This window comes from Esox lucius, chromosome 19, assembly GCF_011004845.1.
Source record: "Esox lucius isolate fEsoLuc1 chromosome 19, fEsoLuc1.pri, whole genome shotgun sequence".
Taxonomy (NCBI): Eukaryota; Metazoa; Chordata; class Actinopteri; order Esociformes; family Esocidae; genus Esox; species Esox lucius.
The window spans coordinates 6,894,617-6,912,848 of NC_047587.1; the positions used below are offsets into that span (position 1 = coordinate 6,894,617).

An 18,232-nucleotide genomic window follows, 5' to 3' on the forward strand; every position below is an offset into this window, starting at 1 on the left:
TGTCATCCAGACAAAGTATTTTTCAGGGAAGGACATGCTTATTTCAGCAAGAAAATGCCAAACCACATTCTGCACATATTTCAACAGCATGGCTTCATAGTAAAACAGTCTGGTGCTAAACTGACCTCCCTGCATTCCAGACCTGTCACACATTGAAAACATTTGGCGCTTTATGAAACAAAAAATATGACAAAGCAGAGCCCAAACTGTTGAGCAGCTGAAATCCTATATCAAGCAAGAATGGGAAAACATTTCACTTTCAAAACTACATCAATTGATCTCGAGTTCCCAAACGCTTACAGAGTACTGTTAAAAGAAGAGGTGATACAACACAGTGGTAACCCTGCCCCTGTCCCAACTTTTTCTGAACATGTCACTGGCATCAAATTCAAAATGGGCATATATATTTCCAAAAACAAAAACATTTCACAATTTCAACATTTGATATGTTGTCTGTACTATTTTCAATAATACAGGTATAAATTATTTGCACAACATTGCATTCTGTTTTTATTTGCATTTCATGCAGCGTCCTAAAAACGCTGGTTGTATATACTTTTTGAAGTAAACAAAATAGTTAATGTACACTCCCAGTCAAAGGTTTGGACACACTGTGTCCAGGTTTGTGTCCAAACTTTTGACTGGAACTGTATATTAATATTAAAACAAATACACATTATATTTGGAAAAAAAGGCTTCTCTATACAAGAGAGAGGACGACCTACAGGTAGTTATGAGCAACTCTCAAGAGAACATTTTGAAAACAGCCAAAATATCAATGTGCTACGGATCATTGCTTAGAAATGATCTCTAAAGAGCTGCGGGGATGGAATCCCGTGTAGGTCAATGTTGGACGGGGAGCGTGGAGTCCGGAGGGTCTGAGGTGTAGTCCCAAACTCCAAGCTGTGCAGGTTCCCTTGGCTCCGGGAGCGCGAGAGCAGAAGGGAGGGCAGGTTTGTGTAACGCTGGGTTTTCCTTCCTATTTTGGACGACCACTTCCCACCTGTGAGGAGATTATGAAGTTCATTAAAGGATATTTTATCAGTACGGTGAGGATCCTTCAGATTAGGCATCAGAGTGCAGAGTTTTGACAATTCAACTCACAGAGCGGCCAGTCTTGAATTGCTGTGTTCATGCCCGATTAAAAGGTCATTCATTTTTACAGTTCAAAACATGGATTTACAATTAAGCCAATTTGAAAATGTTGTGCACACCAGAGAGACCTCATCTAATGTCAAACCCTGTCTCCTAACAAGATAACAGGTGATCTTCACTGTGTGGTTGTTGATTAAAATGATCGTCGCCTGGTTTCCATTTGCTACATGAGGTCACTGAAGGAAGATAACACATCTTACATGACTGTGATGCTGGTTTGTTGAACACATCTGCATTTCCTTTCCAGTAATGGACTGCATGCTTCCCACTGTAGTCTCTTATGTCTGTTCTGGCATCTGATTAAACAGGGAGGAAGATCATCATATGGTATTAACCTACTCATTAACTACATTAAACTGTTCAGGGTTTACAGCGTACCATATACCATAGCAAAAGTTATATTCCCAACCATATTCTGTATCTGTGAAGCCATTATATAGTATCAGTGTATTCCTTATACATGCAATAATAGATAACAGATCTATATTGTTGTGCGACAGGTATATCCACATAAAAGACAAGTTTTACTAGCCAATTTGCACGTGCAAAGATCGAGGAGTTTCCAGAAATGGTTAGGGCAGACTTCTTATGACTGGTTAAAATCTTTTTATATCGTGACTTCTCTGTACAGATCTTTTACTTGTCATCCTTACAAAAATTTTTACTTGTATGGACACTCTATGAAACAGGCCTTTTCACACAGTGATTCGCTCTTCTTGGCCGGCTTACGCGGTCCGGCAAAAACACTTTAACACAACGTCACCTCCATAACAGAGAATGTCACATCCATAACAGAGAATGTCACATCCATAACAGAGAATATCACATCCATAACAGAATGTCACATCCATAACAGAATGTCACTCCTGTATCTGGTCAATAATCCTCTCTAAGGTAAATATGAACATTTTAGCACTTTAATAATTGCTGTTTTTGTATGCAGCCAAGCATTCATTTGAAAGTGGCTATTAGTATTTTACCCTGAGAATTTACCTTTTTCAATGGTTCTATTTTCCCCAAAAATGTCCCGTCCATTTCTGTCACATCCATAATGCAAGTTTCGTTAACATGAAGTAAAATGACAGTACTCTTGTAATTTAGTGTCAACACATCCTCTGTAGGGTCCTACAAATATACACATCGTGTGTCAGACATGGCTGCAGGTCATTTGTAATCCCCAGTATGATGTAAATATGACACCTGGTGTGGTTGACCAGTTAAAGTTTACTGTGTGCAGCGGTCACTCAGGGGCCACCGATTACAATGGGGACCGTTTGAAACCTGGTTTTGTTCCCACCATCTTCCCAAAGACGACAGAGCTCCACTGACTGTGCCTCCTGGACAGAGTTCTACCCATGACAATGAATAGGCCATCCGCACTGTCAGTTAAAACACCTTGAAGATAGGAGCCCCATAGCGCAGGGCAAATGTTTGTATTACGGTTTATTTGATCTGTATACACTGAAAGATCGTATAATTCCAGCATGGCGTGTGGCAACACAATGTGGCCAGTTCAAGTTAAATTCAACTCAAATAATGTATTATAAGAATTAGAATGAAAAGAGCAATTTACAAATAAAGAATTTAGCTAAAATAAAGAATTTAGCTAAAACCAAATGCACACACACACACACACACACAATCGGAAGATAATAGGCTAGATGCATTTCAGAAGGCTCATATTGTAGGCCAGCAGCTCTAATGGGCATTAGTCAAGTGTCTTCAAGTGACAGTGAGAGAACTTTTGTCTAGGACAAGAGAGGGACTGGCTTTCCACTTCCCGTATCTGAGGATTGTAAAGAAGTACCTGTGGGTGTTCATTATAACTAATCCTTACAGTGTAAGAGGCAGGAGGTGGTTCTTGTCTCTGCCTATTGGCCTTGTGTTTTCCCAAAATGCTAATCACTGTGGCCATGCTACACCCTCGTGGACAGACTCTCTCACCTGGCCTCCGCCTCAACCGGGAGCAGAGAGGCTCATTAAGAACAGCTTGTTGGCTAGCAGGAAGTTGGGTTTGAAAAATCCTCTCCTCGTCATCTCTTTTTCTCCTTTCCACTTTTCCATTCCCTTCCACAATGAAGAGCCTCTGACAAGGAGGCATAGAGGGGGTCCCCGGGGACTCTGGAGAGAGGCGTCAGGTAATTATCTTAGATAACATGCAGCAGAGGAGAGGGAATTGTGCTTTTGAGAGGAGGGCGGGCAGAGAGAGAGAGAGAGACAGAGAGAGAGAGGGGAAGAGAGGAGAGACTGAGAGAAAGGTCAACAGCTCCTATTCTTTCTGAAGGCAAGTCAACAGTCTGTAATGCCTCTTCAGAATGAATGACACCGGATCCACTGTTTCTAAAATGTCTCATTCTGTATTCAGGCTCTCTCTCTCTCAATGCAGACGGACAGACGGTTACCATCTGCCAGCCCTGCCAATCCAATCTCAATGAATATGAGTTTGCTGCTGTTGGCATTGATTGTCATTTTGGTACTGCTTGATGCAAAACCAAATTTAACCCCCTCATGACCGTTGCAGACCAGGGGCCATATTTGTATGTATTCAGTGTCTCAGAGTAGGAGTGTTGATCTACGCTTTAACTCCCCCTTGACCATGGAATCTTATTCATTGTGAAGCTGATCCTAAATCACCACTCCTACTCTAAGATGCTAGATACATATTTTCCCAGGATAGGCCATTTCAAAATTGTAGTCTGTAGACAAAAGCTTCAAAGAGCCATGTCCTCCATTGGAGAAAGTGTGTAATGTTGCAGGAACATGAGAATTATGAACATCATCTTGACCGTTTAATCCATGCAAATTGCTGTTATTAGTTGATTTGACTGTGAATTTGATATCTTTACAATAGTTGTTTAACCAACTGTAAATTCAGTCAGAGTGTTTACTTTTCAGCAAATGTACATGATAGATGTACATGTCGATGTAAACCAAGCAATTACAGGAAGTTTAAATGAGGTGGTGGGTCCACAGAGCTTGTTCTCTCTTTCAAACAGAGACAATAATCGTAGGGATGTGTAACTGACTCTGTTCATTACCGACAGATTCCTCCTACTGACACCCCTTCACAGCTTTGGTAAACACGGTTAGACAACACTGCTGCGAGTGTCTGTCTGCTGAGACTTAACATCTTTGTCTCTCTGTGTGTGTTGGGATCAAAATCTCAGGTTTAAACAAAGTTGGACTAACTGTGCCTTCACTTACGGTTTTAATCAAATCTGTCTCCGCCATGGTTATCCAGTTACTTTGTTTACGGTTTCCAGTTGACATAATTCCTAGCACTCAACGTAGGAGTGGTTAGCCTTGTCAAATAAGGCTGAAATAGGGACCTAGTTTCAGGGGCCCGATGTTAAAATTACATTAATTCAAACGGTTCTCCCAAGAGACGGTGCTCGTCAGTTCTTTGGTCCCTTCAAAAGAAAAGGAAAATAACCCCAATCTGCATTGAGGAACAGAGATCGGACCAATGGGCTGCACGGCTGCACGGCTGCAACACACATCCTTGCGTTTAGCTAAACTGTCACACGGCGACAGGGGGCACTTGATTGACAGGCACAACGCCCATCCCTTCCTCCCTGCCTTGTCTTGTTCTCATTGACTCTGAAAAAAAAACACAGAAAGGGGTTCGTAGAGGGGGGGCCCTGGGCGGAGAGACAGTCTCCCCATTCTACCATTTGACCATATGGAAACATGCTTTTATGCATAGGGAGTGTCTGAAGAGGTTGACCCAGAGGACCATGTGTCTCTGTGAATGGTACAGGCTGACTCCAAACATACGGCTGTCCTGTCTAGACTCGATGAAAGTCCTGCCCCCTGGATCTTTCCTTTGTAGGTGGTCAAACAAGATTTAAAATACTGTATAATTAAAATTGCATACAGAATTTCTGCGTGAATTCACTTAGCTTAAATGTATTTGACAAACAAGTACAAGCGAAAAGCCGAAATATTAGCACAGTTTGTATTACGCCACAGAGGGGAGGACAAGTATTTGATACACGGACGATATTGCAGGTTTTCCTACTTACAAAGCATGTAGAAGTCTGTAATTTTTATCATAGGTACACTTCAACTGTGAGAGACGGAATCTAAAACAAAAATCCAGAAAATCACATTGTATGATTTTTAAATAATTAGTTTGCATTTTATTGCATGACATAAGTATTTGATCACCTACCAACCAGTAAGAATTCCGGCTCTCACAGACCTGTTAGTTTTTCTTTAAGAAGCCCTCCTGTTCTCCACTCATTACCTGTATTAACTGCACCTGTTTGAACTCGTTACCTGTATAAAAGACACCTGTCCACACACTCAATCAAACAGACTCCAACCTCTCCACAATGGCCAAGACCAGAGAGCTGTGTAAGGACATCAGGGATAAAATTGTAGACCTGCACAAGGCTGGGATGGTCTACAGGACAATGGGCAAGCAGCTTGGTGAGAAGGCAACAACTGTTGGCGCAATTATTAGAAAATGGAAGAAGTTCAAGATGACGGTCAATCTCCCTCGGTCTGGGGCTCCATGCAAGATCTCACCTCGTGGGGCATCAATGATCATGAGGAAGGTGAGGGATCAGCCCAGAACTACACGGCAGGACCTGGTCAATGACCTGAAGAGAGCTGGGACCACAGTCTCAAAGAAAACCATTAGTAACACATTACGCCATCATGGATTAAAATCCTGCAGCGCACGCAAGGTCCCCGTGCTCAAGCCAGCGCATGTCCAGGCCCATCTGAAGTTTGCCAATGACCATCTGGATGATCCAGAGGAGGAATGGGAGAAGGTCATGTGGTCTGATGAGACAAAAATAGAGCTTTTTGGTTTAAACTCCACTTGCTGTGTTTGGAGGAAGAAGAAGGATGAGTACAACCCCAAGAACACCATCCCAACCGTGAAGCATGGAGGTGGAAACATCATTCGTTGGTATGCTTTTCTGCAAAGGGGACTGGACACTGCACCGTATTGCGGAGAGGATGGATGGGGCCATGTATCGCGAGATCTTGGCCAACAACCTCCTTCCCACAGTAAGAGCATTGAAGATGGGTCGTGGCTGGGTCTTCCAGCATGACAATGACCCAAAACACAAAGCCAGGGCAACTAAGGAGTGGCTCCGTAAGAAGCATCTCAAGGTCCTGGAGTGGCCTAACCAGTCTCCAGACCTGAACCCAATAGAAAATCTTTGGAGGGTGCTGAAAGTCCGTATTGCCCAGCGACAGCCCCGAAACCTGAAGGATCTGGAGAAGGTCTGTATGGAGGAGTGGGCCAAAATCCCTGCTGCAGTGTGTGCAAACCTGGTCAAGAACTACACGAAACGTATGATCTCTGTAATTGCAAACAAAGGTTTCTGTACCAATTATTAAGTTCTGCTTTTCTGACGTATCAAATACTTATTTCATGCCATAAAAGGCAAATTAGTTACTTAAAAATCATACAATGTGATTTTCTGTATTTTTAGTCATTCAACAAAATAATGATATTTACGTATTTCAGCAATATACCAGGTTTAACCACAGTTCCCTCCCAATTTCATGATTATGGGCTTGCCTCGTTACAACTCCACATTGCTCTGCGTGGCACAGCAGACCCTCTTCCTCCCCGGCGCTCCACCTTGCCGGCGTACAAATCACCGGCAGGAGAGTGATGGCAGCAGCGCACCCTACAGACACACCTGCTCCTCGTCACTCATTAGTTGTGTGTGTATATGTATGTCTTGTTAGCACTGGCTCCTCACGGAGTAATGTGTTTGCTGTTGTCTACCGCGTGGTGCCATCTGGAATACCTTTTCGTGAGAAAGAGAGATAAAGTCGTTCAAATCATATTCTGGGTTGTCGTTGTTTTCTTTTTAGTTTTTTTGCCTCACCTTTCACGCCCTCGCGCCTCACAGAAATAAAACCGCTTTCCCATTCGACAACCAATTCAGGAGATAACTAGAGGCAAATATCACAGCCAATCACAATACTGGTAGGTATATAAAACTGTGAAACAAAACAATTCCACTAGTACTGCAAATTATAATTGTTTTGCAGTCTCAACTGCTCCAGGGTCAGTGTTGCAACAATGTCCCGCCAAACGTCCCAGGAGATACAGGACACAGTGGGAACGGATGCTATTAGATGCAGCTCGCCAGCAAACACTGATGAGGCTCCTCTGTAACCACTTCAGCCTCATCATCAGTCCAAGTATTAAATATGATATAAAAGGACTACCAGCCTTGCCTCCCAAAGAAATCAGAATTAAAGTAGAGTTTCTGTTTGTCTTTTCAAAATGAACACCCTCCAGGTCTGTTCCTGTTCCCTGTCACACCATGTAAAATATTAGAAAAAATACCATCCGTAGCACTTTTCAATTATCATGTTTGTAATCATTTTAAGATAGAATCTTGAATTCCACTCACAAGATCAATACTATGAAGTATACTAAGAGACAGTACTTTCATTGGGTGTACTGGCCTTTCATTGGGTGTACTGGCCTTTCATTAGGTGTACTGGCCTTTCATTAGGTGTACTGGCCTTTCATTGGGTGTACTGGCCTTTCATTAGGTGTACTGGCCTTTCATTGGGTGTACTGGCCTTTCATAGGGTGTACTGGCCTTTCATAGGGTGTACTGGCCTTTCATTGGGTGTACTGGCCTTTCATTGGGTGTACTGGCCTTTCATTGGGTGTACTGGCCTTTCATTGGGTGTACTGGCCTTTCATTAGGTGTACTGGCCTTTCATTGGGTGTACTGGCCTTTCATTAGGTGTACTGGCCTTTCATTGGGTGTACTGGCCTTTCATAGGGTGTACTGGCCTTTCATAGGGTGTACTGGCCTTTCATTGGGTGTACTGGCCTTTCATTGGGTGTACTGGCCTTTCATTGGGTGTACTGGCCTTTCATCGGGTGTACTGGCCTTTCATTGGGTGTACTGGCCTTTCATCAGGTGTACTGGCCTTTCATAGGGTGTAAGGCTAAAAAACAAGGCCCCTGACCTGGCACACCACCACCACAGACATCCTGCATATGAGATCCGAGTCCCAGAATCCTCCACCCAAGTACTTCATAGGTAATACAGGGTGCCATTTGGGATAGACCCTTTGTCATGAATTGCTCCACTGGGCTTCATAGTTTGATAAGACATTATGTACAGTAGGAGTGTTCTTCAGCCTTAACATCTGACAGTGTTCTGTCTCAGCCCTGACCTTGGCACTTTTGTTTGTGGTATTAGTTTTATTGGACAAGCCCTGAATTCATGCATGATCCACATCCATACTTCATTTCTTCAGCTAATGTATGATTCCGGCTCCATTTGCTTCATTCAGTGCAATAGCCATTTCAGCCACAAGGCTTCCACAGTGTAGATATATGTAGGGGTGCTTGTTTCATCACTTACTGTAGGTGTTGATGAGGAGCTGGATGATGTGGTCGTGTCCATGTATAGACGCCAGGTGAAGTGCGGTGTAGCCCTACCAAAAATAACACAACGCTCACTTCGAAGAAATACGCAGTGTAAACAATCGGCCCAGGAGACAAGAGCGCAAACACACCGCAACAATGTCGTTCCTAACAGACAGGCACAGAAACCACACCATCAGTGCTGAACACCGGCAGAGTGTGAGAGGAGAACGGTTCATAATAATGGCCGGAGTGGAGTGAACGGAAGGTTATCAGACACAGGGAAGCCACGCGGGTGACGTGTCTGATGTAATTCCATCGATTCCATTGCAGACCTTAACGTTAGCTTGTCCTCCCCGACTCAGCTGCCCCCAGACACCCCGGGGTCCTTAAAACACAACATGGGCCACGTGTGTGTTTTTTGAGTCTGGGTATGGCTGGACAACTTATGAGGAGGCGATGCTCTCACGATCTGTACTGTGACAAGGCCTCAGACACTTCGTCAGCCTATGGCATCACTCTAAATCTGTACTGTCTGACACGATCCCTAACTGGGTGTGATTTCATTGCTTTGACGTGAATGGATCCTGTGTATTTACTCCGTCAGTCTGAGCTGCAGAATCTGCTGTGGGCTACCGCACGGCTCATTTGTGCCCATTGATACTGGCCTCCCCCATCGTCCTCCTCCTTGGGTATGTCTCTGTTGTCATAATCGTGCACAATGCAGCACAGAAACTAGACAGTTCGGGTTTTCGTCAGAGAGAGGTCAAGTGACGACAGGGACAGAATTTGACGTCAGCATTGATTAACCCTAACCCTAAACCTAACCCTAAACCTAAACCTAACCCTACCCCTCTTTATGAGGAGCTGGGACACAATCACGCTAAGCTCTTATCACAACAGAGACTTAGAATAGGCCCAGGACATCGTCTGATCACCAATATATCAGACATCCCACTGTCACATTATTTCCTCTACATTTGTTCTTATCACTTCCCTAACAGATGAGTCTTGAGTACATTCATTCCACTGGCTACTGAAAATAAGTGTGAATGGATTACAGCAAAGGTAGACGATGGATTTTGAGAAATTAAATATAATTATTATTAACTTGTGGTTGCTACAGTAACTTTTGAAAGGTGAAGGAGACCCTTATTTACCTGTTGCATTTGACCTAAATAACAGCTGACATTTGCTGAAAGGTCAAAGTCCCTTTTATGTTTTCAAATATACTTTGCGCTTTAGATCGGTACTAAAGGGCGTTTAGCTGGAGGGGTCGAGGGAGCAGGACGAGATCAATGAATGTGAACTCAGTTGGAAACCAGTTCCGTCATTGGCTGGCTTGGATAGTTTCATTACGCATCCAAGAAAACGAGTCCACTGACTAACAGGAAGTCAAAACAGATAAAGAGTGAATATACTCTCCTTTCAAATATGTACTCTGTGCCAAGTCTCCTGGTAGAGAACAGGCAGGGTTAGCCATAAAATGGCTTTGTATAAATCTGCAAATATGTACTCTGTGCCAAGTCTCCTGGAAGAGAACAGTCAGGGTTAGCCATAACATGGCTTTGTATAAATCTGCAAATATGAAGTCTGCAAGTAGCTTGCTGTATCCACTCAATTCGGTTTGTAACATTCCACTATCAAAATGCGAATTCTGATCCCTGACAAAACAAAAGTACAGTGCAGGCTGTTTCTTCCCTTCCGTTTTGTGTTTTCTCACACTGCTGACATGTGTGGTAATTCACTGGCAACGCACAGTTTGTTGTGCTGACTCGACACCACCCCTCTCCTGAACCCATTTGTTGGATTCCTGCGGTGGGCAGACTGGAAACGGCTTCCTTCTGCATGTCTGTTATGAATCCTCCATCCAAACTCCCTTTCCCTCCACACATACCAGGGGATATCACTTTAAGGCACGACAGCTCACCATATTCATGAGTCCGTTACTATGGACTCATTTCAGAGGTGTATTTGAAAATCACCATATGACTTACCCCCTTCAGAGTGGAGTATGTCATCCATTCAAATCGCCAGGCATGGTGAGGGCCAGGGGAACACATAGGGAATCAGAGAACATCAGAGTGAGAGGCAAAACCTAATTTCACACTGCTATTGCAGGTCTTAGGCTTAGTGAATTGTTTGTCAATGCTCAATTCATATTAAAAGCCACACAGCTTTCTTATTTCTAGCATTGGCATATATGTTGTGCAGTAGTTGCCACTGTTAGGTAAGGGAGTACTTACATGCTGAGTAGAGATGGCCAGGATTGTTTCATATGAAGGGCAGGATATAACAAAAGGGAAAATTAGTATTTACATGATGTTTGCAATGTACATTTTCAGATAAATATATTTAAAGAAATGTATATTAATAAGAGATAATCTGGACTAAAATGAACTAGGCATGCTACATCTTAGTTAAGTTCCTTCACTTGTTATGGTTATAACATCTTGAGTGGAGGAGTCATCAATGTTAGCAAGGTTTGCTAGCAGCAACATTGAGTTCACCAACAGCAGAAAATTGTAAATTCTGAAAATGTATTGGCTGTTGCTGACTCATGTTGCAGTGTGTGTTTTTTTGTATAGTTCCATTTGTGTTTTATGGGAGGTTTTGTTTTTAGCCTAGACAACAACTTAATTGTCTATAATTCATCCAAATAAATCACACAAAATCACAAAAAAATAAGTTTTTGTGCACATGGACAATTTCTGGTGTGTTTTATTTTAGCTCATGAAATGGTACCAACACAAGGTTTAGTTATTTTTGTAGAATATTGGCATTTATATTTTGTCTAAATTGGTATTTAAAGGCTTAGACCCACAGTTAATCTTAGATGAAAGCAGATTTAGGGTGTTACACAAACAGATACACCCAGATGAAATAAATTACCAGCAAAAGAAAAAGCTACAAAACCCTTTAAACTGCCTCCAGTGAATAGAGTGTGTTAAGCGAATCCAACACTTTTTCAGGTCTTAATGTCATTCTATGGATTATTGATTTTTGATTTTCTTTCTGCTTCATCTGAGAAGCCATTTTATCAGACCCATTACCCCCGTAACCATTAGAGACAAAAAGTTAATTATGTAATTATAGAGCCAATAACTGACTTGTCTGGTTGACTTTGCTCTGGTGGGGCTTAAACATTATCTCCTGGGCGTGCACATCACATCATAACCAGGCAGTGGGCTGTGAGGAGAGGAGATTAACACTTAGAGAGGCAGACGCTAAATTGAATTCTCCAGGCCCATGGCTGTCTGGGAAGCCATTAAGTAATCACAACATTGCCCCCTCGAATCAATCTACCACCCGCTCGTCTCTGCCACCTCCCTGCACACATGAGAGACAGGGTGTGTGTGTGCGCACATTCTTGTGTGTGTGTCAGGTGGTATGATTTCCATTTTTATTGACTATGAAGACAAACTTACCCGAAGGCTAAAATAATACTCTCACAGCGAATGTCTAAATCTGCCCAAAAATGAATTTGAAAAAAAAAAAAATAGGATGAGAATAATGTGATTGATAAAATAAAAAAAAGAGCATTTTGAGAATAACAAAATAAAAGAAAACAGAATGAATGTGTCACAGTATTTACCCAGGCAGGGGTACGCCTTTGAGTATCTTCATGAGGTACAGTAAGTAGTACTTAACTGATATTTTATATATGTTGCATATTTGACTCTGCCCATAGCAATGTGGTGAAACAAAGGTGTGAAAGTATCACATACTTGAGTTAAACATAAACAAGCAGGCTAGTTAAGGAGAAAACCCTCAGGATAATAATGACTGAAAAACCATAAAAATTATATTCTGTCAAAAAACACACCCGGATCCTTCAGTACTATTTTTACTGTATTTTGTATCCACAAAAATGTAATTAATCCGATCACACGGTCAGTTGCATATGAAGTTGATGCCACGTGATAATCCACTAAGCAGCAGGAGAAGACCAATGTTCAGTATGACTGTTTTACAGCTAAATATTTTACGCATTCAATATTTGATAAACCACTCGTTTTGGACTGGATGTTTAACAAGGTGCTTATATGGGCATTACCTGTAAGTATAATCACTATCATGTCAGTTCATCACGAAGTTCCGAGTTTGAAACCAGATGATTTGAATGACACATGGAGCATACACATAACATGTAGTAAGTCATTTCTGCCCCCGGAGCAGGATGGTCAGATGGTCATTATGCAAACTTCAGATGGGCCTGGACATGGGCTGGCTTGAGCAGGGGGATGGTTTCCTTTGAGACTGTGGTCCCAGCTCTCTTCAGGTCATTGACCAGGTCCTGCCGTGTAGTTCTGGGCTGATCCCTCACCTTCCTCATGATCATTGATGCCCCACGAGGTGAGATCTTGCGTGAAGCCCCAGAATGAGGGAGATTGACCGTCATGTTGAGCTTCTTCCATTTTCTAATAATTGCGCCAACAGTTGTTGCCTTCTCACCAAGCTGCTTGCCCATTGTCCTGTAGCCCATCCCAGCCTTGTGCAGGTCTAAAGTTTTATCCCTGATGTCCTTACACAGCTCTCTGGTCTTGGCCATTGTGGAGAGGTTGGAGTCTGTTTGATTGAGTGTGTGGACAGGTGTCTTTTATACAGGTAACGAGTTCAAACAGGTGCAGTTAATACAGGTAATGAGTGGAGAACAGGATGGCTTCTTAAAGAAAAATGTCTGAAGCAAACCACATCATCTGTAAAACACAGTGGAGGCACTAACAGGTCTATGAGAGCCGGAATTCTTACTGGTTGGTAGGTGATCAAATACTTATGTCATGCAATAAAATGCAAATTAATTATTTAAAAATCAGAGTTGAAATACATCTTCACACAATACCATATTAGCCAAACAAAGGAAAACAACACGTAGCACGTCAGTCTGAAACTTTTATAGTAATATCCAAAACGTTTATAGAATACTGAACATTCTATGGCGAAACAGAATACGCTTGTCTGAATGGGAGCAGCCGCTTCTTAAAATTTTCTGAAAGGTTATCAGTTGCCAATATCAACATGTTATAAGGAGCCAAATACATGTTCCCCAGTCCAGGGCCCCAGATGCATTTGGTTTGCTTGCTTTCCTTCTATAGTTTGCAAAGATCAAGCTCCTTTTGAGTAATTTTTTGCATTTAATTCTGCTCACTAGCACCTTATAGCATTAAGCTAGAATCGGACATTGGAATTTTCGTTTTTCATGTTTGGAAATAAGTACCGCCCCTTGTTTGAACTGCTGAAAATACCGTATTCTCCAGTGTAGTACAGGAATTGTATGATGTGATGGGTATTTTTATAAAGCTCAGCCCTAGCGAGTGTGTGGTTAGACAATACTTTGTTTTTTGCTAGCATGAAAAAACTTTTTGGGAAAGAAATAGCAGCCATTGTGTGCCAACATTTCCGTATCCCATGGCATAATACAGTATTGGCAGGATGGTATGGAAATCTGAATGCCACCAAGACCTAATGATTATGTGGTTAGACAATTTACTATTTTAATAGTGTGCAAAGCAGCAATACCTTTGGCCTGTATGAGGTGGAATGACCTTAGGTAGTTGCCTTTCCCAACATTCAGTACTGGCCTGTCTGGGGATGTACTGTCCTGCACTGTTTAACCAATCCAGAGCATTTGAAAGAGAAGATGGTTTCACATTGTTAATATGAAAAAGCAGAAATCTGTCAGGTCCTGCCTGGGGGCCGCAGTCAGGGCCTGAAAGCAGAGAGGCCTCTAGGCAGCTGCACCGCGTTGCCTCTAATTGGAGGCCCTATTTAAGTTGCCCTTGTTTTGCGTTCCGTTGTGGATCATTGTCTGTGCCATTTGTGCCGTGCCTCAGTTGGCAGTTTGCCGCTCCTTTTGTTGTTTTTGTTCTTGGAATTAAACGGATGTAACCCTGCACCCACTCTGCGCCTCGTGTCCTGCCTTCCCACACCCGTGACAGAATGATCCACCGCCACAGGACCAAGCAGAGCTGGACGATGGAGGAACCCCTTGGAGGTAAGGAGCTGGCCTCCGAGGTGGAGGACCTCCACTGTCCAGCCCTGGATCCGGAGCAGCGATGAGGCCTTCGAGCGCCGCAGGCAAATGTGGCGGGAACAGCTGAGGCTCTGGATTTCCAGGCGCGCCACCGGGCGAGGAGCCGTCCCTCCCGGCTGGTTCATGCGGTGGTCGCCTAGCGCAGTATCTCCAGCGCAGGCTCCTCACACCAGGGCTCCTGCGCCGTTTCCCAGCCTTGAACTCCCAGTGCCAACCCCAGAGGGGTGGGACGCTGAGCTACGGCCATCACCGCCTCCGGAGTGGCTTGAAGAGGGGTTCTTGCTGCTACCCCCGGAGGGGTGGTCGAAGGGGGTGGTCCAATGAGCCCCTGCGGTCGCCATCTCCTCCTGCCCCGGCGCCCCATCCTGCCTCGGGGGTGGAGCCTCCACTTGTCCCGGTGCTGCTTCTTGCTCTGCGGGCGGAGCCTCTTCCTGTCCCGGCACCGTGTCCTGCTCTGGGGGTGGAGCCTGTTCCTGTCCCGGCACCGCGTCATGCTCTGGGGGTGGAGCCTCTTCCTGTCCCGGCACCGCGTCCTGCTCTGGGGGCGGAGCCTCCTCCTGTCCCGGCGCCGCGTCCTGCTCTGGGGGCGGAGCCTCCTCCTGTCCCGGTGCCGGGTCCTGGCCACCAGGCGTCCTGCCCTCCCCCCCTTGGATGTTCCGGTCTGGCGGTGAGGAGCCCATGCCTTGGAGGAGTACTGTCAGGTCCTGGCTGGGGGCCTCTAGGCATCTCTGCGCTGCAGTTTTGGTTGTCCCCAATTCGAGGCAGCTGTGCTGCGTTCAGTTGTGGATCATTGTTTGTGCCATTTGTGTTGTGCCTCAGTTCGCGGTTTGCCTCTTCTTTTGTTGTTTTTGTTCTTGCAATTAAAAGGATGCAACCTTTGCATTGTAATCCTGCTCTCCCACATGCGTGACAAAATCGAGTCACAAACTCCCTCTTTTTCCATTATCATTGAAAACCAAAACATCCGCTTCTTGGGGCAGTTGGGAGTTTCACAAAACCAATACGGACTGTGGTGCAGTCACTATGTCTAGCGGCCTTAGGCCCAATGAAGTGTTTATGAAGATGAGGACATACAGAATCAGTGCATGAGGACTGTGTTGGGGCGTAGTACCTGTGCCCAGGAAACAGCCGACTCACCAGGATCCAGGGCCAAGAGGATTCACCGGTCATTAAAAATAAAAACCTTAACCAAAGTGGTTAAAACAATACAGAGCACCCGGCCTCCGGTCACAGGGGTGACTGCTCACGGTAGAGACCTTTGACCCGGATGGGATCTGCCTCGGGACAACGCAGTGTGAGGCTGTTGTCTGGTGTCTAACGCTGCCCCCCACCACTCCGCCACCTAGCCGTCGTAACGGGGGTGAGTCCGTGTGGACTGGGGAGTCACTGACCCGCACCGTCCGGCGCCGTCCGGCGCCACCTGTCACTACCGTGATCACTCACCGATCTCACGTTGACATCCACGGTGGCGGCGGCGCGAGCCATCATGTCCACCGCCTCCACGCGGCCCTGCTTGGCTGCCCAGTGGAGTGCCGTCTGAGGACACAGAGGCAGCGGGGAAGACAGGGACCAGTCAGTCCACACCGACAACACACACGCTCGCTCTCTCTCTTCCTGACGGACCGGGGAGAAGCTTCACTTAAGCTATACACGCGACATGGAACGAGGTCAATAGGACACCTACATATAGGGACTCCTCTCTGCCGTATCAAACGGTATGTCCCAAACTCTTTTTTTAAGGCATGGGCATTTATTGAAATAAGGGAGAACACATTGGCATTCCATACTGTCTCTGGAGGGGACCTGCACGACTCAAATTTCAGGCTTTGATAAACCCCTCATCACTTAGAACAACTAGAATAATGTAAGCAGGATTATGCATCCCCTCACCGTCCACAGAAAGCAAGTAATGAAAGCGAGAGCAATGTTAAAACATGAATGAACGTTAGGGTCATTTAAATATAATCTTCCTTTGAATTGAATTCATGCCCAATTTGCCTAAACAGATTTGGCTGTGAGGAATAGACAGGCACTCTGTCTGCTCTGTAATGAGAGCCCAATTCAGCCCCGGTACTGAGGTTATTGATGCCTCACTAAAGAGCCAGATTCAAGGACAGTTGTCCCATTGCTATTGAGTAGGACTGAAGGGTCCCTGGCCATGTTATGAAATGCATTATAATTAATAGACTTCTAGCTATACACAGGGAGCACAGCACTCACGTTTAAAAGGAGAAAGTGATGCGCTACACATCTAATTTACACAAACACAACACAATCCTCACGCCATATACTTACAAACTTTATATCCGTTTTACGGGGGGGGGGGGGGAGAAAAGAAAGAGTGAAAGTTGACTGTTTTACCACTGGTTAGTCACAAAGTAATACATGGTGCCTATAATAACCTGTGTGTCTTGGTTTTATTATGTCCCAGGTCTCCAGAGCAGCTGTTCTCAGTGAATACAGAGCCAGGACATCAGTCATTAGGCTCCACCCACATACCCAGTCAAAGCAGTGGGAGGGGAGGGGTGAAGGCCTGACGGATGCTCTGCCCGACATGTCCCTTCATTGGCACCTTTGGGCCTATTCTGTTCAGATTTGGCGTGGGTTTAAACTGAGCCCTTAAATCAACAGGAATTACCCGTAATCTTCTTTCTAAGATTAAGATTGTCCCCATAGAGAATGCAGGAAACTATAGTAACAGTAATCTCCCTTTGCCTCCGAACTGATTCTTTGTATCTTTTTACCACAGAAGATGGTCTGTCCCATCCGACCCCCCCGTACTGTTCACAAGGACACACAGTATCAGGCCTTTCCTACCTCAGACCGCTCACTACCAATCCTCACACTGTCACAATCATGCTGCGGTACAGTAAATTAGATTGAACAAATAGAACACTGTTTTCTACTGCTTTCTGAGTGTTTAATTATCTCTCACCAATGTAATTCATTCAGCCACCAGCCGAGAGCGTGAAAATCTAGCAGGAACCAATGGTTGCTGGGTGGGTGGGGGGGGGGGGGGGGGGGGGGGGGCTGTGTGATGCTTAATGGGAGTTATTTTGGTTTCTGCAGCAGCCCCACTCTAAAGCAGTGTGTGTGTGTGTGTGTGTGTGTGTGTGTGTGTCTTTGTGTGTGGGTGTGTGTTTTCATGTGGGTGTGTGTTAACGTAGACTGACCACAGCGCACGGCAAAGCGGGATGCTGCCAAGCTGCTTTAACAGGCCTAGTTTCATTAGAAGGTGCTAACCGAGCTCTGTGAAGCCTGTTGGGGTTCTTCCGTCACTCAGTTAGACTGTTTGGCCTCCCCGACACAACACACCCCAACCGATAGAAAAACACTTCTCCGCCATTGTCTGGAGATATTCATTATGTTATTGACCAATATATGAACAGTAGCTGACTGTCCATGTAACCTCAACCAGGGCAAACATTTTAACATTAACGTTTTAAAAGATATGATGATGCAACTGATATAATATTGAGTAGCAGTAATACAGTGCAATCACTCAAGTCAATACAGTTAACATAAGTCAATCCAAAAGTGTCTCTTTCCACAGCAGCAACCTATAAACATGCCCCGAGTTGTTATGAAAAGCACACTCCTGCATTATTGGTGTGTATTCAAAGTTACAATGAGCTACAAGACGGATTTCTTTGACTACGACCATGAATAGAGAC

General features: G+C 44.5%; 1 protein-coding gene across 6 annotated transcripts in view; it reads right to left on the reverse strand.

The window, feature by feature from the left end:
* Positions 1–455: 455 nt before the first annotated feature.
* LOC105018163 (pheromone-regulated protein PRM7) overlaps positions 456–18,232 on the reverse strand; it is a 39,333-nt gene continuing 21,556 nt past the window's right edge. For 3 of the 6 annotated variants that reach the window (XM_034288409.1, XM_034288407.1, XM_034288408.1), the window contains 5 exons: positions 16,002–16,094; positions 10,771–11,713; positions 8,523–10,524; positions 1,356–1,451; positions 456–1,003 (listed from right to left, as the gene is read on the reverse strand). In XM_034288409.1, the coding sequence (XP_034144300.1) occupies positions 11,696–11,713; positions 16,002–16,094 (111 nt within the window). In that variant the 3' untranslated portion in view covers positions 456–1,003; positions 1,356–1,451; positions 8,523–10,524; positions 10,771–11,695. Of the gene's footprint in view, positions 1,004–1,355; positions 1,452–8,522; positions 10,525–10,770; positions 11,714–16,001; positions 16,095–16,389; positions 16,396–18,232 lie in introns of all 6 variants that reach the window. The other 3 variants (XM_034288406.1, XM_034288405.1, XM_034288404.1) reach the window with 3 other exon arrangements.